Source organism: Ixodes scapularis, unplaced genomic scaffold (assembly GCF_016920785.2).
Source record: "Ixodes scapularis isolate PalLabHiFi unplaced genomic scaffold, ASM1692078v2 PGA_scaffold7__128_contigs__length_106722199, whole genome shotgun sequence".
NCBI lineage: Eukaryota > Metazoa > Arthropoda > Arachnida > Ixodida > Ixodidae > Ixodes > Ixodes scapularis.
This window is the reverse complement of record NW_024609882.1, coordinates 3,228,577-3,254,933: the sequence shown is the minus strand read 5'-3', so window position 1 is coordinate 3,254,933 and position 26,357 is coordinate 3,228,577. Positions and strand designations below refer to the sequence as shown.

The following is a 26,357-nucleotide window of genomic DNA, read 5'->3' as shown; positions in this document are numbered from 1 at the left end:
GTAAAACATAAGATAACATTAGCGTCCCGAGGCAGTATCTCGCGACGTTTCGAGCTGAGGCAAGCTAATGCCCAAACGTGATTTATATTAGGATTCTAAGAATCTTCGTTCGCCGTTCGCGCAATTTATGTTTAATTAGGAATACTGCAAAAAGAGATGCATTTCTATGCATCTCTTTTTGCAGTAAAGCATTGTGAAAGAGATTATTTAGAAAAATAACGTGTTATCTCCTTATTTCTGCACATTTCGCGTATTTGCCTTCCGATATATCATGTGACCACAGTGCTTTTTGGCATCCCTGCAACCCAGTATTTTACACTGCAAAACAGCGAACAAAAGCACGTTTCCGAAGACTCAACATGCAGCTGGCGTATTTTCGAGTATCGTCCTTCCGTGTCGGTCTCGGGCGGTTATGTGAACTTCATAAAGTCAAATTTATCGATGATAATAAAAATATACTTAATTCCTGTCTGAAGATTTGGCAGCATAAATAAAAGATCCTCAGCTCAAAGATACACATATAAGTAAACGCACCTTCAAATTATCTGAAAGATGTTCTGCAAATCTTTTTCGGCGCTTTAATCCTCTATAGACACGTTATAGGTGATTTGGGAAAGCTTTAGATAATTTTTTTTTATTTTTAAGCTAATTTAAATAACTATGTGTTCCTCACGCATATATAACTTCTCAAATATGTAGAAGTTTATTATCGCGTCTTTTATCTGTTAAACATAACTTTTACGTGTCTGTGGGTCGAACCAAAACAAAATACACTGAAACGAATGGTGGAACTATGACGATTACACACGTAAATTGTAAGAAAGTGTCCAATTAAGTAGCTTTCAAATTGAGTAGAGCATGAAATACCACTTTGTTCTATTTAACAAAAATTATCAATTAGCGATAGTGATGCTTACTTCCAAATTAAATTGACCGGCATCTTGTCAAGAACAAACCTCAACCGGCTATGCCAGTTTTTCCAATATAAGAAAATGTTCACATGTTTAAGCACTGTTTTAGGTGAGATTCGATCTCAGTACGAAGGTGCTCATAGATTAGAGTGAACAATTTCAGCTACTCCTTTTTGCATGATTCGCCGCCCGCATCATGGTGCTGAGAGCAAACAATGCTGGTTAGAAAAACAAGCATTGTGATCGTCGCTTAGTGTATCTATAAAATATAGACTGGAAGGGCTTGTCTCGTGACTTTCGTGACATTTCGAAAATTATATTGCCTTAAGCTCAGTCGTCTCGTCATTATATATATATTGTGCAACGTATTCCGTAAAACAGATATCATAATATATATGGCGACGAGGTGCCCATTTCATGATTTTCTTCACTGTAATTAATTCCTTAGTTTAAGGGCAAAACAACGATTCAACTTCTAATACTGCGATACAAAGTTGTACCAATCACGGTTTTTTTAGGCAACCTACTACACTTCGCGAAAACATTTCGATTCAGGTACGATGTATGTGACTCTGGTAAACGAAGGGATGTTGAGTCGTATAAACACGACGTTTTGAATGTTAATGTAGATTTTCTTTTCTTGTTGTGTAGAAATAAATAACAGAATTTTATAATTTTGGTACCTGAAAATAAAACTGGATTGAACAAACGATAAAAAAAAAAAGAAAACTATATACTGTAAATGACTTATTTTTCGTGGGCTCAATATTTCGCGATTTAGGTCAAAGCTGAAGTTTTGGAATAATTCGCGGGTTGTAATTTTCTCGACGCGGTGGAATCTCAATATAAATTTTCCAATGTGTTACATTTTAGCGAAATTGTTCGCGGGACCCATTTTTCGCGAATTGTAGGCGATTCGTGAAATTCTAAAAAATAGGTCCTCGCAAAAATCAGATCGTTTACAGTAGTTAGTTTCACGGCCTAAATAGTGCCTATTGACAGAACAACGCGGAAAATATATTCTCAATTTAGCGGTTCAAACCGGTTCGAACCGGTTCGAACCGGTTTGAACCGTTATTTTTTGCGCCCCGGAACTGAACCGGAACTGAACCAAAAGCCGTGAACTCAAACCCGAACCGAACCGATAAAAATATCGGTTCGACACTCTGGTTTAAACACAGGTTTACACAGACATATGATGGTACGAACCGCCGTGTGACCGGATGGCATAGATCTCAAAGGCAGAGAGTGTTTGCTAGCTGGAACATTTATACAGCAACCTGTCTCTCCTATGCACACCCTTCGTCAAGAAAATGTGCTTTTATACGCAACTCCGGCTGCGCCTGCGACGCATTTGAAAGGGCGTTTGATTTCATACACTACACGATTACTTCCTTTCTTAATCGCAGCATCCAATCAGGACAATTTGGAAGTGGCCGTGAAGACCACAGAAACTTTATATATATATATCCGCAACGTTCTTTATCTTATGGGACAGGTTATGAAGATAAGGTATTACGTTTCATCGGGATGTAGGTTTTCCCCTAGCGTTCTCACAACTACTAAGTGTTGTAGTAAAGAGATGTTACTAAATGCCGGCTAACTTCATTACACGGTGGTTCGGAATCAGCCAGCCGCTGTTCCAGAGAGGCACACACGAAGCAACCTTTTCAACTCAAGAAGAACTGTTTTATTTCTGAACACAAAGTTACGGGAAGAAAGACGCGCGAGAAGGGGGAAGAGGGTACACGGTGTCGAGTGACCAGAAGCCGCCCCTCCGAGGCGCAGCTGGCGCTGTTTACACAGGGGTCCTCGCCTGCCCGTTCGCGTTCGCGGGGGGGGGGGGGGGGGGGGGGGGGGGGGGCGGGGGCGGGGGCGGGGGCGGGGGGGGGGGGGGGGTGGGGCTCGGGTTCGGTGGAATGTTCTTTCAGGGTCATAAATTTCCGGAGCACTCGAGGGGAGGCCGTTGGTTCCGAGAAATACAAGCACAAGACGGAACGAATGCGCATGCAGACTCTGAAAGCAACACACACACAATATACAACATTCTCCTTCGGATCAGCTATTGCGGTAGCTCATCGTTACCAACTTCTAGAGGGTATAACAACTAAATCGGTCACCTGAGTTTGCCTCCCCCGGGTAGCACAAGTCTGCAGGACCGCACCCTGCCATCTCTCCCACTGAATGTCTCTTTAACACGGCAGGTTCTCCACGTGTGTCGCGGGAGACTGTCCTCGCTCAGCATGTACGTGTCACCCACGTTGACGCCGCTTGAGGGCGTGGGTCTAACGAGGTGTGCCGATCTCAGCTGCAACAAATATCCACGGCGCCACCTTTGCCAGAACTCCTCCACAATGGCGCTGCGGTACCTCCAACGCCGCACCAGCCTGGTCCGACTCGCGTCACCTGTAGGGGCCTTTGCTGATAGGCGAGGCGGCGGAAGACACGTGAGCTTTCGCCCCACGAGGAAGTGAGCAGGTGATAGAGGCTCTGGCTCACTTGCCTCGGGGTACAGGAAAGTCAATGGCCGCGAGTTGAGCACGGCCTCTATCTCGGCGAGGACGGTGGAGAGTTCCTCGAAGGTAAAACTGCTGCGACTCAGCTTTTTGCGCAAGCACACCTTCACTGATCGTACGAGATGCTCACAAAATCCTCCCCACCACGCTGCTCTTTCGACGATGTACTCCCAACGGATGCCGTTGTTCGCGAAATATGACTGCACCTCGGGTGATTTTATAGTGCGGAACATCTCCTTGAGATCCTTCTCCGCTCGCTTGAATGTGAGCACATTATTGGAGTACACCACAGCGCTGATTCCTCTGCGTGTAACGAACCGCTTAAGTGCTAACAGGAACGCAGCAGCGTAGAGGTCGCTCACCAATTCAAGATGAACAGCACGGGTGACGGCGCAGGTGAACAGGGCTACGTAAGTCTTTTTGGAGCCGTTGACCTCTCTGCTGAACAGGGGTCCCGCGAAGTCCACACCTGTTATAGCGAAGGGCTCACTCCTTCGTACCCTGCCTGCCGGCAGAGGAGCCAGAGGTTCCGATGCGGGCTTGCAACTTTGTTTGCGGCAAACCAAGCACCGGTGAACCGTTTTCTCCACGGCCTGCCGCCCATTAACAATCTAGTACACCTCTCAGCTGCGCCAGCGTGTCTCAGACTCCTGCGCACAACAGTCGAATGTGCTCCCTTGATATAACGAGGGCGGTGAACGCATGGTCGGAAGGAAAAAAAATGGGATGCTTCGTCTCGTCATTGTTGTCACTGAATTGCAGTCTCCGTCTCACCCTAAGCAGACCGTCGTCATCAAGGTACGGCCCGAAGCGTGAAACAGCGCAGTTTTCTTTCAGTTCTTTTCCGGCGCGCAATGCTGTGATACCGTCTCCATACGCCTCTCTCTGTGTGCAGGCCAACCAGTATCGTTCAGCGCATGTCAACTCTTCGGCTGTTAACTGGCCTACCCTTCTTGCCTCCCTGTTTTTGCAGTTGTGCACAAAGCGCCGGACCCAAGCAGTCAGTCGTAGCACTTTGTTTAGCTGGCTGTGTTCTTCCAGTTGCAGGAGAGGTGTCGTGGGAGGTGCTGCAACCATCATTATTGCCATTCGTTTTTTCTCCTCTTGATATTCAGTGGCCCTGGGCATTTGCTCGTTCATGGTTGGCCACTCCGACTCCGGATTTTGCAGCCACTTGAGTCCGTCCCACCAGAGTGCGCTCTCTACCAGTTTTGAGGGTAGAACGCCTCGGGTTAGAATATTCGCTGAATTCTCGGCCCCAGGGCAGTGATTTCATTCCTGTGGATCGGTCAGCCGCTGCACCTTCTCCACTCGATATGCTACAAACGGCTTCCATTTATCTGCCGACCCCTTGATCCAATGCAGCGCCACCGTTGAGTCCGTCCAGAGGAAGGCGGGTATGGCTTCCAGTTGCAACGTCTTGGGGAGGTAGCGTTTCAACCGCGCACCAATCAGGGCTCCCATCAGCTCCAGTCTCGGCAGGAAGAGGCGCTTAAGGCGTGCCACCCTTGACTTGACCATAATCAAAGCCACTTGCACCTCTCGTGTTGCAGTCTTTGTGGTGACGTACGCCACGGCGCCGTATGCCTTGGGGATTGCATCGCAGAAGACATGCAGCGTCGTCTTGGTCTGCTGCTTCTGAAGTTTTCTATGATCGTCCTTGGGACGGACACTTTTCAGAATGGGGGAAGCACTCTGCACTAGTTGTCCCATTCGGCTCTCAGGGCCTCAGGTAATGGGTCGTCCCAGTCGTCCCCGAGCTCCCACAGCCTTTGAAACTTGATCTTTACACTTGTGATGGGCGCAAGAAATCCAAAGGGGTCAAAGATCCTTGCCGACACCTGAAGCACGAACCTCTTGCTGTCAGTTCTTGAGAAGATAAAATCAATCAGAGAGTCTGTCTGGTACTCGAAGCTGTCTGTTTCCAGATTCCAACCGACTCCTAGGACCTTTCCAGTTGTGCGCCCAAGATCGGCGTAGATTCGTTTGGTCTCGTTACCCCGCAGCGTCTCTGCCAGCTCGAGGTTGCTTGACATTCACTTGTGGAGCTTCAGTCCCGCCTAATCTAGCAGTTCAGTCGCTTCTTCGCAGAACACTCTTACTTCTAGCAGGCTATCCGCCCCGGTGACCAGATCATCCACGTACAGGTCGTTTCTCAGGTTCTTCGCCGTCGTCGGGTACTGCTCCTGTACGCTCTCGGGGTGGTGTTGCAATGTCGCGGCCAACAAAAATGGGCTGGACGTGACGCCGAATGCTATGCGCGTCATCCTGCATGCTACGATTGACGGACGTTCTTCTCCGTTCTTTGGAATATCCTCATACCAGAGAAAGCCCACGGCATCTCGGTCCTCTTTCGTTAGTGACACCTGAAGAAATTCCTTTTCAATGTCGGCGACTGCGGCGATGTTGTGAGTACGGAACCTAAGCAGCAGGTTGATCAATTCTGGGTTCAAATAGGGTCCGCTCTCTAGAACGTCGTCTAGCGAGAGCCGACCTGCCAGGCTAAACAATGTGTCGAAGACCACTCTCATCTTAGTTGTCTGACTTTCGTGCCGTACGACTGCCTGGTAGGGCATGTAGTAAACCGGGCCCTTTAGTGGGTTGCTTTCTTCGACTGGTTCGGCGTACCCCTTCGCTACGTAGTCTCGAATGCAGGCATTTTATTCTTTTATCAACTGCTCGTTCTTTTGGAGAGGGTTGGTCTCCGATCGGAGACGCCTCGTCGCCGATTCTAAGTTGTCTGTTAGCTTCTCGGCCACTGGCTTCCATGGAAGCGCCACTGGGTAGCGACCGTCTTCGAACTTGGTGGTTTCTTTGTGGTGCTGAAGTACGGCGTCTTGGTGGCATGTCGTGGCTTGGATGTCTTTGATGCCAAGGTGCTCGAGTTCCCAGAACGACCGGAGTTGTGCGGATATTTCTTTGTCTGTCTCCTCTGTCACGATCACCCTCATCCCGTTTGTAGCTGAGGAACGTATCGCCTTTGATCTGGTGGTTCCCACCTGGCCTTGCAGGGTCCATCCGAAGGTCGTGTCTACTGCCATCAAAGTAGGGCTCAGACACTTAACGGATCCCGTGACGATAGCCCAGTAGTAGCCGGCTCCAATTAGGAGGCTAATTCCATCCTCAGCTTGGGCACCCCCCGAAGCGTCGGCGATGTTCATACCTTCCTTTCTCATCTGGGCAACTGCAGATTCCGATGGAGCTTTCAGGACATTCGCGCAGATGCAGGGAACTTCAAGAGCCTCCACGCGGACTTCCTCTCTGTTGTACTGGCTTCTCAGCCAAAGCTCCTGCCGTCGACACCTCGTGTGCTTTGCTGCTGTGCTGTCACCGAACGCGAAGAGCCGGAGCTCCTCCTCTCCCAGCACCTTCAACTGCAACTTCTCGGAGACGCCACGTTGGATGAACGTACGCTGGCTGCTGCCGTCGAGGAGGAGCCTAACGAGAGTGCCTGTGCGGTCTGAAGGAGCACCTGCGTCTTCTCTCCTCCAAAATGGCGGTTTCTCACTCCGAGAAAAGACTGCAACAGCTGTTGTCCGTGGATCTCTTGTACAGCCGTCACTGCCGAGTCCTTCTCTTTCGTGGAACCGCGGGTGTTCACCAGGTCAGTGTCACACATGGTCGTCAGGTGTCTCCCCGCGCATCGTCCACATTTTAGCCATTTTGATGTTCTGCAGTCACGAGATCTGTGGCCATATTTCGCGCAGCGGAAGCATCTGTTTTCGCACTTCAGAATTTCCCTTCTGTCTGAGACGGACATCTGCACAGTGCACCCGTCCGAGTCGTGACCACCAGAGGCGCAAAACACGCATCTTCAGTCGCCCCACCGGTCACGGCATTCAAGACTGCTGTGGATGAGATAGGTCTTGCCCTGTAGTCTCACTTTCCGTCATGTGCAGGCTCGCTGGTTTGCCGGTCTTTCTTTGCCTCTAGTGGTCGCATTCTTTCGCGGCTTTCTACCTCGCATTTTAAGAAATCCAAGCAATCCCGCAGACCGTTTTTTTGGTTTGGTGATTGCGCGGTTATCTTCCGGCTGTACTCAAGTTCCATGTCGGCTGGTATGGCTTTACGCAGCACAGTAAGGAGCAGCACTTCATACATGCTGTCGTTGATGCCGAGGGCCTCGAGGCTTCGGACTCCAGTTTCAATTTTGTCAAATAATGCTGTGAGTCCGCTCACGTTTCTAGAGTCATAAATAGGTCGGACAGCCATCAACCTCGCCATGTTATTTTCAATCATAAGATCCCTTTGTCCGCATCTAGGGGTGAGAAGCTCGATGGCTACTTTGTAGTTTTCCGCTGTCAGGTCAAGCCGTGCCACCGTCACGGCTGCCTTTCCCGTGAGGTAGCTGTTCAGGTACTTGAATTTGTCGACCTCCGACAGTGTCAAGTTTGCGTTGATAGTTGAATTGAACTGACTCCAAAAACCCTGCCATTCCCGGAGTTCAACTCAAAATTTTGATATCTCCAATTTGGTGAGCTGTACCGCTGGGTTGGTCTGTTCGACTGTCACGCTCGTTTGGTGTCCGTGTCGGTTGGTGAACTTGGTAATGCTCTGCCACTCGGACGGGCCTGATCTAGGAGCATGCATTTCAGTCTAGTCTTCGCTACACTGATCCTCTTCTTGTAGCTTTCGCTGCATATAATCTCCTCTTCCAAGGCCTCGTCATCGATCCCTTGCTTAATTTCGCTATCGAGTCCTTTTAGAGTGTCCTCTTTCAGTACGAGAAGGTCAAATTTGGTTTGGAGCTCACCGACAGTCGTTGGATCCGCATGGCTGCGACATCGTTGCCACTACCACCATGACCTCTACTCCACTTGACTCATTTCCTCAGTCAATGAAGTTTTCTCTCTCTCTCTCTCGCTGCTCGCACCACTGTCCGCTTTCGCTTTGCTCGGTCGGTGAGAGCTGCTTTCGCTGTATCCATCTTCTCTGGCAGTCTTTTCTCTCGAGTTTCGGCACCCAAAAATGTTGTAGTAAAGAGACGTTACTAAATGCCGGCTAACTTCATTACACGGTGGTTCGGAATCAGCCAGCCGCTGTTCCAGAGAGACAGACACGAAGCGAACCTTTTCAACTCTCAAGAAGAACTCTTTTATTTCTGAACACAACGTTACGGGAAGAAAGACGCGCGAGAAGGGGAAAGGTGGTACACGGTGTCGAGTGACCAGAAGCCGCCCCTCCGAGGCGCAGCTGGCGCTGTTTACACAGGAGTCATCGCCTGCCCGTTCGCGTTCGCGGGTGGCTCGGTGGAATGTTCCCTCTGGGTCCTAAATTTCCGGAGCACTCGAAGGGAGACCGTTGGATCCGAGAAGCACAAACACAAGACGGAACAAATGCGCATGCGGAGTCTGAAAGAAACACACACACAAAATTCAATACTAAGCTTTTGTCAGAAGATAGTTGAAAGCTATTCTGCTGCCCTCACAATCACATCCTTAAAGAAACCCATTCAGATCAGCCTGTCGATTTTAGTCATAAAGCAATTGGAACTTTTACCAATATTTTCAAGCTCTATTACAAAATATTTGTTCTTCATTATCATTTTTATACTTTATACAATAAATAACAGCGTCGAGCGTCTAGAGCATATGTTGCGTTCGGTATGGATAATGTCTCGAATTTTGAGAATTATCTTAGTTATTATTTTTAATTAAGATATATTACCTCTGTTTCGCGCTAAATATTATGTGCTATCTGCATAATACCAGCATTTTGTGTGTGTGTGTTCGCGTGTGCGTGTGTGCGCAAGGGCGCGTGTGTGTGCGCGCGCGTGCGCGTGTGTGTGTGTGTGTGCGTGTGTGCGTGCGTGTGTGCGTGTTTGTTTGTTTTCTGCTAGTACGGGGTGCATCTAGAATATACTTTTGTTGTATTTTTTCTCTATTCAAGCTTTAAGATTCGTGATTACTTTTTTTTTATTTCCCTGGCGCTGAAGTGCCGCCGTTGTCCAGACTTAAGTAACATTGCACCGTTGGTGCGGTTCTTTGAGTTGAAGTAAATATGTTATTTTCAGGCCGGTGCACCATTTACATTAAAATCATGTTTGCTTCTTATGTTAATTACAAGTTTCCTGGGAGGTCGACTTCAAAAACAAGGCTTCTTTATCTAGGGGTTATCAGCTAGGCTCTAAATTACTTCGGGCAAAACGTTGCTTTAAAGCTGCGGCAAAAACGCCCATAAAATTAGCTCCTTTTGAATAAATGCGAGGACCGGCACATACCTCCAATTTTCTTAATCGGAATAAAAAATAAAACTAAGGGAAAAATAAATACATCTTACATAAAAACCCGTATTGTTTGCCAACGCATTTTTAAATTTTTGTGTGTGTATTATTATAAAACTTATTATCATCGCTTACTGTTCGCTACCTTATTAGAACGGTGCACTATTTTGCATAAACTTTCACGCACAGAGGTGTGAAGTTTTCTATTTGTATTACCTCCGCTCACACAAAATACTCACCTTGCTTTTTTTCGGATCTTGTATATACACATTTACTAATTTTATGATATGCCCAACGAAATGATTTCACGACTTTTTTTTTATATCTGTCTAAGCTTTTAGATACCTTATATTACTTAGCCTATTGTCAGAGGATGGGACTCTTTGTGACCAGGCAGAGCTATGAAAATAAAAATGCAAAGTTTTTTTTTTCTCAGAATTTTAGAACGAATAATTTTTCTAATCCCTCTCGTTGTCTCATCTTACTTGCACGTCGAGCCGACTCGCTGCTCAAGCCTTAATCAATCATATTGCCCTCGGCGATGTAAAATTTCTCACCTAGTAAACGGAAGTTTTGGAGTGGAACGTCAGAAATAAATTATCAGAAAGCGTTCGTGTTTTTTTTTTTTTTTATTTTAGGCTTTGATGTGGCCATTCTTAAAATTAGTTCATCTACGCTCTTCAGATACTATGTTGCTGCTAAAGAAATGCCAGGAAAAATATTTTGCACCACGAAAGATATAAAACAAATACGAGGAAATTAAAAAGTTAAGGAGAGTCGCATGTTTTGTCTGATAATTACAATCTCGTTACTATGTAAAAAACAACTCGACAGCGATTTTTTTTTTGCGACAGCCATCGTAGAGGTGGTCGCTGCATGGAACTACTTAGATGGAAAAAAATAGGTTTTGATTTTATCAAAATAAGCACAAAACTCCAGCAGCAGCTGATCAGCAGGTTAGAACGACTCATTCTGCTAAGCCTAAAGTGAGTAACTGCGTATGCTGTGCAAACTGACTTGTGGTTGTAGAACATACTCATCGGTATGTTGTAGATTTGCTCATATTTGGAACCCCTCGAACGATTTCCTTTTAGACAGAAAGTAAAATAACAGAGTAATGACTTAATGGTTTAACTTTCCTAAAATTACTATCAGAACAATGTGTTAATCATATGCCATGTATTGGTTTGCGAGCCCTGGTAGCTTTATGTGTATGTGTTTTATGTGTGCCAGGTAGCCGTCTGAGTCAGCAGACAAATAGAAGGAATGCAAGCACCAATCTTTTCGCGGGTTAGCATTGGTTATGGAATGTAATATTTTCAAATCGGCAATTTTTGGCCAGCTGGTTCATGATCAAGTAGGTAAGCGCAAAAAAATAAACAAAAAAGAACAAGGACAACGAAGTAGACGAACGGGCGCCCATGTTCGTCTACTTCGCTGTCAATGTGTTTATGGGCGCTTCCCTACTTGGGCAAAGCTTCATCGACGTATTAGTTTCCCCACTGTCAGTTGTCAAATTTCTTTAAATATACCTTTCAATATAAACGGGGGGCGGATATTGAGCACATATGATATGATCGAAGTTGTATTCGGTATATCAATACGCACCGTAAAAGGAAGTGTGAACCTCGGTTGGCACAGTTCGCATCATAAGTCCTTCTTAAAGCGGACGTTGTATTACAAAAGTCGGAACTCTAGTTGGTCGATGTTTCTCAAACTTTCAGTTGCAACCATGAAAGAACGAAAGCACAAGCAGTTCGTCATCTCATGACGCTCTTTTTAAAACTTTTTCGGGAACGAAACAAATTTCTTTTTTTGTGTGTCTGCGTTTGCGCGCGTGTATGTGCCTTTTTGTTCATCTCTTTTCTAATAACGGAGTTTATGTTATCGATTTTCTAACATAACATCGCGAGAAGTGGCGTTGAGATCGAGAGTCCTCCGAAACTGATATAGAAATATAAGGGGCCTTATTTTGTCAACGACGTTTTTTGTCTTGTTGTTGTTGTTGTTGTCCTTCACTTCGATTATTTTCTTTTAATGCAGAAAAATACGAAGCGCGACTGTAGGTGCCCTTGATTGTCTCCAGAAATAACGAATCTAAGTATTTATTTCCGCGTGGTGGCGATGTGTGATATAATAATGTATTTTTCGGCTTTTTTCGAGCTTATTTAAGGCAGACAAGGTTACGGCATTGCTACTTGGGTGGAACCAAAAGCCCTGATTTATTTTTTCTCAGATGTGTATCAGGCTTAGCTTGGGACGCCGAAAGGACTTCATTTATAGTTCGAGGGGTCTTGCGTCAGTTTCCCCATTGTTGGTTTAAAATCTGCGATATTTTTTTTATAGTGTCGGGAATTTTTAGTGACCTTTTGATACGGTATCAACTGCACACATTTTTAAATGGCTCTTTTTATTTTATTTATTTTTACTGATATATTTTGGTGGACTTTCTTTATACGCCTAGAGCACCCTGTTCTCTTTATTTTTGTACGTATATAAAAAGTTGTACCGAAATATATATGCTCCCGTTTTCTGTCCAGTTTCGTGTTAGTGACGATAACGAGCTCAAAACGCCACCCTTGGTTGTTGGCTTTGAATATGTGTCAAGGTCCTTGCCCGTTCGCCAACTGCGGCTGCTTGTCCCAACGTATGTCAAATACGTTTAACTCATATTATAAGTTCAAAACCTTGCAGCAACTAAAGGAAGAAATGTGATGCTAGCCATACTCACATACTTTGCTCTATAGCTGCACACTAGCTTTACAGTTTTCATTATTTCTAAGTTATAATACGCTTCTGCCCTATGGTTTTCGTAACACGATAACCCAGATTCGTGAATTTGTTCGAAACAAGGTCCTTGTTTTATTTGTCCATAGTACTGCTAACACACTGGCATATCAGGGTTATGCTTATCCGCTAACATTGACTTACTTTCTCACCGTCATAAAGTTTCGCATTGCTCTGTTCTTTGATTTATCACGTGGATCCTATTATTTTTTTTCTCACTATATTTTTCATTGTTTCAGCGATTCATAAAAAAATGGAAGTTAATTTTCATTGTCAACTGTCTCTTCCCAAGTTTTATATTAACCACTGTCTATTAACGGCTCAATTTTTTTACTTGATTGCTACAATAAATGGCTTCCATAAATGTTCAGCACCTTGTTCGTATTACCCTTTTTTCTAACTCGCCTTAACATCTTACGGCGTGATCGTGATTCCATTGGTCTGGATGTGTTTGTTTTTATTGCTAATTTTATTGTATACACCTCACTCCCTTGCTTAATGGCCGTACTGGCCAGAAAATAGTGAGGAATTATTAAAATTCGGAATAGTAAAATAATATTTTCTATTACAAGAAAGAAGTATTTAACTTGGCGTATTTTCTCACAGACATGTATCGGAAACGCATAACTATAATGCGGTAAGCTGGGGTAGTTAGTAACCATTAAACATGATGATAGACTGCGTACAAATAGACAGAACAGATGAGGTAAGACGAGAGCTCGCTTCTCTTCCGTTGTCCTTTCACCTCGTCTATTCTGTGTATTTGTGCGCGATCTATCACCATGCATAACAATAGCTCTTTCAATGAAATCACGCGCAATCAGAAATAAAACCTAATAAAATGTCACAAAAGTACATTTCTAATTTGATAAGAAACGCGCGTGCTGATAACAAAATCACAAAGGACTGAAGTAAATGTGCATAATGGAGAATGTTTTCCAGATTCCTTCTCTTTTTTTTCGAAATAGTTGATTATAATTAGTGTTTTAGCAATCAATATAAAAAACGCGAACAATTTTTAAGGTATTTAGTTTGAGCCTCTGAAGGCGAAAAAAATTAAAATTGTGGTTGATTTTTGAGGTATTTAGTTTGAGCCTCCGAAGGGGAAAAAAATTAAAATTGTGGTAGGGTATTTTCGATTTCATGCGATCACTTAAGGCTTCAATTGGCATTTATTTATAGATGGAAAAAAAAGCGAATTACAGAAAGTGTCACGGCTTTAAAGAAGAAAAAAAATTGATATATGGTCTTTTCCAGCAAGGCACCGGACGGCTGGCTAATCGATTTGAGAAAAAAGAAATAAGGGAGAGGGAGGAGCTTATTTTCTAAATCGGTTCATACTTTGCGATAAGCCGACCCAATTCACCCCCATCTTTACAATCCTGTATGTGTGTCGCTACCGTCGCAGACATTCATCACGGAAGATTCTACTTCAAACCGTAACGGCACCGAAGCACAACAAAATACGGTTGACAAAAACAAAATGTCAAGCAAAATGGATTGGTTTAATTACTCGGGAGCTAGAATTTGGAATCAGCTTTCGTTTTTGTCTGTCTTTTTTGGTTTTAATCTAGAAACTCTAGAACCAACGCATCTGGCTTTAAGTCTTAAAAAGGGTTAAACTACAACGGAGCGGCCGAAGAAATATAGGCAGGGTGTTTTAAATTAACCCGTAATTTATTTTTATCGCGCTTCATTTGACCGCTTTTATTTTTTTTTCGAAAATAGCTGGAGGTGGTGAAGAAGAATAGCCTTTTCGAAGCCCTGCCTTTTTAATTTTCTTGTTGTGTTTTTTTTTTTTTTTTATAAAAGGGAAAATATTTATGTTCGTAGCTAGCAGGGCAGAAGCTCACATCCATAATAATGAATAGGGCTTAGCGTTTTTGTACAAAGACATTTCCACTTATTTTGATGCTATAAGTATATGGGTAAGAGCTTTTCTTAGATGCTAAGCCGGCTCAGTTGTTGTCATTAAGCGGTGTTGAAACTCGGATGCATTAAAGAAAAATCTAGAACGCGATTCATATTTTAAGTTTTCAAGTTTTCGAGATTTCAGTTCTGTCACATTCTTATTTATAATTGCTGAGTGATAACTCTCCGAAAATTATAATAGCACGGTTATTAGGACCAAAATAGTACGATGTTATACTCACAACGTAACGCCTGGAACAGAGCGGCGGATAAGTGAAGAAACTTTCAAGTCGAAAAAACAAAAGCAAAAGGGAAACTTATTTGGTTGAAACGTTCTCCGGTTTACACGTCTCCTACTGCTGTTATTTTCTTTTACTTGAAAGATTCCTCCTTGTCTCCGCATTACAGCTTCATGCGTTACATTATGGTTCATTATCCTCAGCTCTAGTTCAAACTCACTGTTATTTTGATACTAGTATAATATCAATGCAAAAGGTGCTGACAAAGATATCAAGGTTAGGTGGGTTGTTTAGAACATATAAAAGAGCTGCGGTATCATGAGGCTGAGAATTCTAAATGAAAAGATGGTACGTGAAGATCAGTGTCAAAAAGCAATCGTGTGTAAATTAAAATGCGTGCAATGTAATTCCACATTTGGAGAAAAAAAACTAGTCTTTTCATGCGCTTCGCTGATGATTGAATGCTTTGGCGTTTGTATTCGTAACGACGCTTCTCGATGTTGAACCATTTGAAGCAATGCTCGCAGGACTCTGTTAACTGCATAATGACTACTGCCCTTGATGTCCAGACTCTTGAGCACCCAGCCCATGCGGTGTTTACTCAAATAAAGAATTATAACGCCTGTAAGCTATATAGTATGGTTTACCGAAGTACTTTTTGCCTTTAAAAACACTCCGCTAGCAGCAATATATGGTTATGGTGGAGTCAATATCCTATTATCGCTTGGGAGATTTGCCAGCTGAACGAAGGAACAAATATACAAGATAGAAATAGAGATGAAATATACCCGTGCACTCTGCTGATCTAACAACCATTTACTGAATAACTTTTTTCTTTCGTCGACTTTCATTATTGCCTAATGAAATACTTCTCTTTCGTTTTCCTCGCTTCAGCTTGAAATCCTTGCATCCTCAGTGGGAACGTTATCTGCGGGCTCCTTCACGCTGTTTTACACAGGGGGCGTTTCCTGTAAATACTTTTTTTACTTTGTATGTAGCACGATAGAGACGGTGCTTACAGATTCGTCCTTCACCTAAATGTTCCTTGATCGCCCTGTTGTTCTCTTACGTTCCCTGTCTCTCTCTATCTTGTATATTTCTTCTTCGTTCGGTTTGCAAACCTCACAAGCATGAATAACCAACCAGCTCAACTCTACGCAGTCGCGATCTCGTTATCGCCTATTTGAATTTTCAATTTTGAAAGTTTGACGCAGCGACATGAACTTTTTTTCTTACCGGACAGAATTTCACATGCTTAACTTATAGGTTTCACCCATAGGATCTCTGGAAAATTTACTTTGGGACAATTGATCTTTCGCGGGCTGCGGCTTCGCCTGTCCCCTGTTTTCCCGTTTAATCCCTTCTTAGCTCAGGCCCATTACAAAAGCGATTTCGTGGCAATAAAAAGCTGCTTTATTTGAAAAAGATTTTTTCCTGTCAATTTTTTGTCACCACCTCAGCTTAGGGAAAATTTTTATAATAATGTTTTTTAATCTGTTTTTTCTTAATTTATCTTCTTATCCGTATACTTTTATTTTTACCTGTACTTTTTTTACTTACTCCCCTCCCCTCTTTATCTCATTCACTCTCTCTTTCTATCTCTCTTTTTGTTTCTACATGAAATTCGCTATGAAAAACCTTGCTAAAGTAAGATGCAAGCGGGAGTCCACAATATATTACGGTAACACGACAGAGCAGATAAAAAAAAAGGGTCAACCAGATAAGTGTTATGCGCAAGCTAGTTAATAAACAAAGGGAGATTTAATCCAGAAAAAAAATAATTAAAATAACGCAGCACCATACAGCAAACAAACATTTCAACCGGACCAAACAAAAGCAGGCAGAAGTGTTTTCAACGGATAGCGAATCATTTGCTGAAATATTTTTCTCTGCTTATTGCTGTGTGCTGATATGTACTGTTTGTGATTTCTAAGCATCTTTGTGCATTTGTAGAGATATAGTTTTTTTATGTAATAATGTCATAGTAAGATTCATTCCCCGGCCTTTATAAGCATATGGACTACAACCACGCTTTTATAGCGTCAACATCTGCTTATCAGATGCACCGTATTTCTTTGCAATACAGTTAATGAACGAAACAATGTTTAATACAAGTCCACCTTGTAATAATTAACATTTGCAATGTACCTTCTTACATTCCTTTACACGAAAATGTTTCAACACACACGGAAATATTGTTAGCAATACCAATCCTACAGCATATCGGATCTTTCACATCTATATAAGCTTGCGGGGTGGCGCCAGCCAGTCGACGTCATGCTGTATTATTTTGCTGGTAAAAATCCATAAATTAAAAAAAATGTTATATAAAAAATGTTTGAATTTGTATTGATCATAAGCGCATTATAACCTATTAAAAATTGCTTTGCAGATCCCAATGAGTGCCTCCAATACTATAAATATCATTACAGCACGAATAAAACAAAAACTACGCTCAAGAAAAGATGGCACCTCATGGACGAAGCTCACCAGTTCACGAGCTCACACACAAACCAAAAGCCGGACCTTCAACTTGGCCGCCATAGCAACACGTCGCCACAAAGTCACAATTAGACTATTCATACAACAACGCAAAAACAAAAATGTAATGTCAATGTCATTCACCGTTCTCCATATACCTACTTACGCGCACTCCCTTTGAACAACCCCCATGCTGTCGATAATCACCAGTCCTGTGCACTACTTCTTTCGTGACTTCCTTTTTGTGTGTAGGCGTGCCTTTACCTCGCTTCTACTTCTTGTTAGAGCTAAGGGCGCACTCCAAAGTAGTGCGCCTGATGATCATGTCTCCCCTCGGCTGCTTTCTGCTTGGGCTAAGGCGTCTGACTGCATAAAGGCAGAGGCGAATTTTCCTCTCCTAATGAGCAGTCCTCGAGGGCTAGGCCAAACCTTTTCCTTGTAGCCATTTATTACGGTTGTTGCAACATTGCCGCCGCTTCGTCTCGCTGGGCTGCAGAGCATCGCTGGGAAAGATCACGCCCTACGCTTGGCGTAACTAGAGGACTATCTTATCTGCTGGTTCCTTCCGGAGTCCAGGATCTGTATTCAGAGTCGTAATTGCCTGGGTCAAATTTGTTCCCGGTTTCTACTCGAATCGGGCAGAAAGGAGCTGATTTGTGAGGCCCGGGAACAAGGCAGAACTAACACTTTTGCTACGCGAGTCAGTCAAAAAGTGATGCAAAATGTCCGTCCTTTCATTTACTTAATGTTTATTGTTGTTGTTTTTTTGTTGTTGTTGTTTTTTAGCGAAAGTTATCGGGGTGGTACAATGTTTCATTTCGGTTAGTTGCAGTTTGGTCCCTTAGTTATAAGGCAGTTAGTTAGCTGCCGACTTGCAAAGTGTTAGCACTCTAAAAAATTATACCTTTCTTTTGTTTAAAGAGAGAAAGAACGAAACATTAAGGGTGGACGAATACTGACATACAGAATTCTTCAAAACAAATTGTGTTGAAAGAATTGTGTATTGCTGTGTTCGTCCTCCTTAAATGTTTCATTCTTTCTTTCTTTCTTCGATTATTGTCTACAACGCGCTCCCGGTCTTTACCATGTTATAACTCGAAACAAGATTTTTAGTTGTTGAACAAAGCTTTATTAGTGTTTACAATTATAACATCTGAACCAGTGAACGCAGGATCAAATTTTCATATTAAACTTTTCATTCAACTGAGAACAGGGTAACATAAAAATCGACTGATTTCCATGTTTATATCATTTCCATAATTTTCATGAGAATGACAAGAACAAGAAGACTTCCTTTTATCATTGTAATAAATCCGTCTTCATAGATTAGCATGTTTCGTTTACGCATTATACATGAGTTATGATCCACTACGCTTGACTACAGAATGTTTTTGGTGGTTCCGAATACGTTGCCCGCACGACACGCTGATGTACTCATCGGGTTAATCAGGGTGATCAAGATAATCTTATATTTATTCCGGACCAGCGACGCCATGATGTCACGTGGTGAGCTACAAGCGCAGGCTTCCTCGAGTCATACTGCAGCTTTTTGCGCATACATTCGCAACGTCGTAGTGGCGCCGAGCAAAAACGTCAGGTTCCGAATCGCTTGGTCCGCTCGGAAAACCACGTTGATTTATATAAAAAATACCTACCAAGTTCTTCAGTGGAGCTGGTTTAAGCTCTAGAGGCTTAAGCCAGCTCGATGTTGGTGGTGTTACGAATAACCCATATGTTACGAATAAACTATTCTGTTCTATTCTATTGTATATGCATTTCATGCTTCCTGTTATGGATTATGTTTGTTTCGCTTTAGTTCGTCCTGCGTGTAAAGGTTTTTCGTCACTCTCTAGCGCGACGTTTTTCGCGTAAAGTCCAGCCCATAAAAACATTCCGCGTTTAAAATAATTCATAAACCAAAGCCGCTACATTTCTGTCGGTGAAGTGTATTGTAGCTCCCGGTGGATTGCAATTCTAGCAAGCTTACTCCGAACTCGTATATGTTGCAGAACGACCAACAACGTGTATACGAGTACGGTGGATTTCTCCTAGGCTTCGAGCCTTTGTGCTGCTGCTTGGTTTTGACACGTGGACAAAGAAAAAGAAGAAAAAGAGGTAGACGCGTGGGAATCGGGCGCGATGGAGCTGAGGAAATTCGTCTCGCCACCTCGGGACGGGAGCCTGGAGATAACTTTGAATGGGGTGAGCGGGGACTCTAGCGGGACCATGCGCGTCTCTGAGCGATGGATTTTGCTATCTGGAGCTCGGCATCATCTCGCCGGGGACGTGTTCTTCGCGCCTGAATAATGCATGGCACATATGCGATGGGTCCGCTTCGGTTGGCGCAGAACAGGTGTCGGCAACACCGCGCACGATAGCCTCGTGGGAGTCTTTCTGGGTTGTTCGAGAATTTCTTGCTCGTCAACGCGGTTCGAGTGAGTTATGGAGCAAACTGATGTCGCTTGCAGGTGACGCGCTGTTTTGCTTGCGCGTTTCGCGTCGCTTTATAATGATGGATGTGGAATCCACATGGTAACCTTGGATGTTCGAGGAAAGGAGAGTGACGAACGTGAGCGAACTGTGTATGTACGCTGTGCGCCGAATATACAAATGCGTTTAAACAGAATCTGAGCGCTGCCTATTCTTACCTCCGTTGTTTGTGAACGATTTCCGTGAGAAGTTTGCGGGAAAAGAGGCTACGGTACTTTCTCAAATGCACTCATTACGCACAGCGCTTGTAAAACGAAGTTTTGTCCTTTTTTTTTTATTGGATAGTTCGTGTTGAGCGCACTTTCGGCATGTGAAGAATTCTATAAAATAAAGTGCGACCTTAGAAAAACATAACTCTGCCATTAAAAATGTTTACCGGCAAAGAAAACAACCGTAACCTAATTTACCGCTCGTCGTCTAGGAAAGTACACCTGACTCGAACACAATCTCTATTTAAATAGACACTTAGTTACCTTTTTAGATCTTAGATATAGTTGAGAGGACGGGCGTACGCTGTCAAGGGCTTTGTTTGTACTTGTGTTTAAAAGCATATAGTATTTATTAAAACGACTAGCATAACGGTTGAGCGCAGCACTGCACGCAACATCTAATAATCGCAAAACACGTATATATTCACCGTCAGAAAACTTTTTGAAACATAACCTGTGCGACCCACTTTGAAACTGAAAAGCGTGTTTCTTTAATCACATGTTAATGACTCAATAGCGTGTCGTCTTTTGTAAAATAAGAATTGCATGAGTACACTTAAGGTTGCTTACGTTTGCGAAGGTGAAAGCATTATAGTCCCGCGAAAGAAATGTTTTCAAGTAATGTTTCTACAAATATTAAAGTTTAGGACGACGTATAGAACGACGTCGAGGACGACTTCCTGGATATCGACGTTAAGTACGGGGTCTAGGACGACCTCTCGAACGACTTCAAGGAAGACGTCTAAGACCACCCCTCGGGCAACCTCAAGAAGGACGTCTATGACGACGTTGAGAAGGACGCCTAGAGGACGACGTCAAGAGCGACGTCTAGGATGACTTCTAGGACGACCTCTAGGACGACCTTAAGGACGACGTCCAGGATGACGTCGAGAACGATGCCTAGAGGTGGACGCCTAGAAGAGGGCGTTTAAGGAGGCTGTGGCCTAATTGCGTGGGCGGCCACGTTTGCCTGCGAAAGACGCAGTAGATGTAGACGCTGCTACCGATATTGAGGCCGTGGACGTAGACGCGGTCACCTTACAGTCCATCGCACGTAGCACACAACAAGCACAGGTGAGGTCCGAAGCGCACATTTTGCACACCGCGCTCCGGCGGCGACATCAAGCTGGTGACGCTTGATGACATCACGCTGATGACGTTTGATGACGTATTTTTATTCTTTATTCTTTATTCATCATTGTCCTGCAGCGCCATCAGGCATTATCGCAGGGGGCGAATAAACTCTGAAAAAACATTCCTGAATTCGCGGCACACACAATCGCACTGGGCAAGGCATTCCACTCCTTAATTGTTTTAACAAAAAAATAATTTTTGCCCAATTCCGTCCTGGTGCGGTATTCTCTAATCTTATGAATGTGGTCTTTTCTTTTTGAGATATAATTTGGTGGTAATAAGTAAAATGAGCTATTAATGCCAGTTTTATTGTTATAAATGTTGTATAAAAACTTCAAGCGCAAATTTCTTCGTCTTAATGCCAATGTAGACCATCCTAGTTCTTTTATCATGTCGGTTACACTCTCAAAGCGGCCGTACCGCACCAAAACGAAACGAGCGGCACAACTCTGAATTCTTTCTAAAGCAACAATGTGGTTTTGCTGAGAAGGATCCCAAACGGTGCAGGCGTACTCTAGCACTGGGCGCACATAAGATAGATAGGCGAGCTCTTTGATAGATTTAGTTGATTTTCTTAAATTTCGTTTTAAAAATCCAAGCGCTCTGCCGGCCCTCATAACAACGTCGTTATTGTGTGCGTTCCAGGTGCAGTCAGCTGACAGAGTGACGCCAAGATATTTAACTGTTTGCTGTGTTGTTACGGTTTCATTATTCAGTTGGTAATATGTTTCAACTTTTGTTTTGGTTTTGCGGGTAAAACTAGCATGGGCACATTTTTTAACGTTTAACTCCATCTTCCACTTTTTACACCATTGCTCTATTCGATTCAGATCACACTGCAGCCGCGTGGAACTCCCCTCGTCTGTTATGCATGTATAAACAACACAATCATCGGCAAACAATCGTACCTGTGAATTAACACCGTCATTAATATCGTTAACAAATATCAGAAACAACAATGGACCCAAAACGGACCCCTGCGGTACACAAGATGTTACCATAACAGTATTTGAAGTTTTACCATTTATAACAACACGCTGAAGACGTGATGACAAATATGCTTTTATCCAATTTAGGATAGTCGTGTCAAAATTCATGCGCTCTAATTTGTATAATAATAGTTCGTGTGACACCGTATCAAACGCTTTTTTATAATCTAAGAAAACACAATCAATCTGTCCGCCTCCGTCAACCCCCGTCATTAAATCATGATAAAGCTCAGTTAGTTGTGTAGTACATGAGTACGCCTTTCGGAACCCATGTTGCGAGTCAAAGAAAAAATTATGACGGTTTAAATGCTTCATAATGTGACAATATAAAACATGCTTCTTTCGGTCTTCCTTCGACCATCTTTCGGGGACAACGTCGCCGACGCCGCTTGTTTTTGACGTAATGCGACAAGTGAAGTGGTCCTAGAGGTCTAGGACGACCGCAACGACGATGCCAAGAACAGCGTAATCCTCAAGCATACGATTAAGTGGCGCGTGCCGCGCAATCACATTTTTATGGCCATTTACTTCGCTTTTTCGCTCAACAATCCAAGTAAAACTTTCGCATTAAAAAAAAAAGCGTTTTGATATTGACAGTGTGACTGTCGCGCAAAAATAATAATTCTGGATTTAAATATACAACTGTAAACCCAATTAATCAACCTGACCACTGCAGGCTACAGTCTTAGGAAAGCCTGGCAATGAAGAACTTGTCACCCACAGCAGATTAGCGAGGACATCATATTGCGACAAACATAGTACCAGACTTGTACGTAATCCGTTACAAGTAACGAAATTACTTGTAATCCCTTACATTTATCGGTAATTTAGTAACGGAATAATTACATATTTTCTAGAGTAATTTTAAAGTAATTCCCTTAAATTTTTGACGTAACGGATTCCTTGTAATCCGTTACATTTTTTTTTTTTTGCCAGAACCAACCCCCCTCCCCCCATTCTAAGTAGTTCTTTTTTTTTTCATTTTTGCAAAGTCTAGTGCAGTGACACTGTCACGCGAATGGACCAGCGCAAAGGGAGGCTTGGCACTCCTCAATTCCGCAAAGCTTTTTTTTTTTTTTGCAACTCCAAGGTTTTTAGTCTATTTTTTTTTAACCCTAACAAAAATGTCAAAAAATCCAAATAAACATTTCTACAAAAAAAAGGGGGGGGGGCAGTTATTCCCGCTTTTTTTTTGTCACTTTGTTTTCCATTTGCGATCGAAGGCGGGGAGAGGAGGACACCAAGTGATTGTGCACCTCTTCGAGATGCTCGAGGCGGTAAGTGTACTGAAAAGAATTAACAATGTCCTTCTCGGTTATAGTGACCACGACCCTTTTCATAATGCCACAACACGAGACAACGCTCCGTCTACCCTACCTTTTGTGAGTCAGCTTTTTGCGAGCCCTTGGAAAATGGTAATGGTCTTCCTTTCTTCTTCTTCCTGTTTTGCCCCAGCAAGATGCATATAATCTGATCTCCAGCAGATATTTTCGCAAATAAAACATAATGGTGGCTGACGTAGACTTGATACTCTGGCCTTGAGGAGAGAGGGAAATTCGTTAGTGGGGCCATAGCGCGGCTTACTTAGTACTCTACCCTTTGCTGCCCGTGGCATCAGCGGACGTCGATCTGGAGAACACCGGAGTAAACTGCAGTCGGTTCGTGCTCCGTGCGTTTTTGAACGGCACCAAGAAAGGTACACACGGCAAACGCGCGTTTACATTTCCTTGTTTTAACTGACGTTCTAATTAATTGTTGTTATGAGTGTCCTTCTTTTTCTTTTATTACTTATATTTATACACTGAAAACTTTTTTTATTCACCAACCTCTCAAGTGAGGCTCGAACTGTTCAGAAACAAAGGAAGAAAAATATTGAGCCAAACCTTATTTATTACTTAATTATCACCTCACGTTACACTATGTTTTGCTATTGATGACTTCCACCGCTTCGCGATTTAGACAATGGAGAATTTTAGTAGATTGGTCCGATGACTCCGATAACGATATCCGACACTTCGTCGCCGTCTCCGATACCTCCGATACCTCCGATCGCGGGTATCGGAGGTATCGGAAGGATCAACTAAATCTCTCGAATAGCAGGCAACGGCTGCCACGAGGAAGCTTTGCTCTATCTTCGTTGTAAATAGAACTTCCATTGCTTCGCTGAAAAAGCTCAATGCAGAGCATGATGCATTCGTGAGGAACAATATGACACTCCCGTCCAGTGCCTCAGTTCAAATGGTGTTCAGCGTAGTAGTCCAGATATTGAGTAATAAATAACGCAAAATGTCTGACGAGACTTTCTAGAGCCAGCTGTTGCTCAAAATACTCAAGGTCATTAAATTGAACACGTTGCAACAATAAGAACTTGAATAACCCTCTTCCCTTTGTTTCTTACTTGAGGACAATAATGTTAAAAGTAACGCCGCGAAAGTAACGGATTACTTTTCGGGGTAAAGGTCAGTTACTTTCATGGAAGGGTAATTGTAATTGTAATAAATTACAATTTAGCCTCGAGTAATTATGAATGTAATTCCTTACTATTTTTCAGTAACCTGTACAAGTCTGCATAGTACTACGTCTTCCTGAGGGCTCAGATTGTTCCCAAAGTTTCGTGAAATGTTTCTAAAAGTAATGTATCTCGTACTTGCGTACTTGATATACATGTTCTATAATCCTACGTCTTACTCTAAGCATACTTGTTTTCCGGATTATTATTTTTGTCTTTTTCTTTTGTTATTACAGCCTACGTGAAGCAGCAGTAGACTCTTTTCAAAAGCCTATCAAGGAGCATTGGCGGTTGCCCTTTCTTGGGCACAAAAAGTATGACAGGATCCGTGACAGGACAGAATTTGTTGTTTCCAATGCATGCACAAAGTACGTGTTCAGACAAGGGGGGACTCGAGGGATTCGCGCAGTAGCTACAGCATGGCGCGCAGTTTTGAGAAGGGTCTATCGTAATATCTTCCGTCGAGATCAAGCATTGCAGGATGAAACTTCGACTGTTCAATAAATGCGCCATGCGCCGTCAAAACTTCGGCACAACCTCGACTTTACATCCGACCTCCGCCTTAAATGTTGGAATCCAGCGTCTTTAAAATTCTAGGGAATGAAAATAAGTTGAGCGTGCCACGCGACGCTGCTACCTGCCTTCCTGTACCTACGAAAATCCGCTTTCAGATTAATGACGTTATCTAATACAACATAAAAACTAGGAACAAAAGTTATCCTACGCACCCCCCCCCCCCCTCTTTTTTTCTGTCCTGTTTAATTACATACGGGTGTTTCTTTAGTTTGGCGCATGTGATTACAGATCAGAGTCTGGTTCGAGTTTGGTGGAGCATGCTCTCAAATAAACACGGTGCCGGGTGTGCGAGTGTTTGCTTGAGCGCATCGGCAAACATAAAATGGGCAATTCTGAGTCGCCCTTATCTCGCTGTACCGCCAACTGGATTATGTGCAACTATTACGGCACGCTCGCTGCCCATTTCAAAGTTTTTGGGCGGGCGGTTGGACGCTTACGCACGCTTCAAAATCTGCAAGCTTAGCCAAAGTGTTCTTCTTTTTTCTTTTCTTTTTGTCAGATATGCAAATGTGATGGAAAACTTTTGCAGGAAAACTTTTCTTTGCGGAGCCTTTACTAACGGCATCTTTTTGTAGTGGTGTTCGGTAGGGTTTAATTTGCCCCAGTAAATTGGCGCGCGAAGTTTGCATCCATTTCTGTCGAATGAGTTATTTACGTTGTCCTCTTGTCCCCAACTTTTACTCGCGGAACAGTTAAATTTATTCAAAAAAGACTTTGACATTTACGTAACCAGAGCCCTTTAAATTCAAATAAGCAATATCTACTTTTACGTAAAAAGGAGGTAATTTCAATATGCATGTAGGTACGCACAGCGGAATCGTGCAAATTTGCAGGTCCTCAAGCGCCAATTCGCGTCCAATTGACCTCCAGTACCTCCTCATACTCCGCAGAAAGCGACTTGTCGTAAGGTGCACCTGCAAATGTTTTCTTAATTATGTTGAGTATTTCATTCAGTGACACTAAACGTTTTCGCAGTGTTAACAGATACTGTTACAAAAAAATTTCTAACATGTTGTCAGCAATACCCCCTAAGATTAAAAAGAAACAACTACGCCCTAGTTATAAAATGCTTGATATGATTAAAACATTGTTTGATCCAATGAAGAGATATGCACATATAAGATTACACAACCGCATATATGAACATGATACGAGCATATAAGAATATTATAAGATTATATAAAAAGTTATAAGAAACGTCTTAGCAGTTTCTTATAACTTCTTATTACTATTGTATGGTTCTAGTGATGATCATAATCGATCATGTGCGTTTATAGTACCAAGCAATTTTTCTTACACATCTGATTTATAGTGACTATCAGTGATATTTTATAAAAGAAAGAAAATGAGACTACGCGTAAGTTGTACGAAAATTGAAATTA

General features: G+C 43.1%; 1 protein-coding gene across 1 annotated transcript; it reads right to left on the bottom strand.

Moving 5' to 3' along the window:
- Positions 1-4,699: 4,699 nt before the first annotated feature.
- On the bottom strand, positions 4,700-5,140 carry LOC120838545. The gene has a single exon (XM_040208527.1). It carries the CDS (start codon positions 5,138-5,140, stop codon positions 4,700-4,702), a length of 441 nt encoding a protein of 146 aa, XP_040064461.1.
- Positions 5,141-26,357: the final 21,217 nt, after the last annotated feature.

What these genes read in the sequence shown, in the direction of transcription:
- LOC120838545 (XM_040208527.1), bottom strand. Translation starts at nt 5,140, where the DNA reads ATGGGACAACTAGTGCAGAGTGCTTCCCCCATTCTGAAAAGTGTCCGT.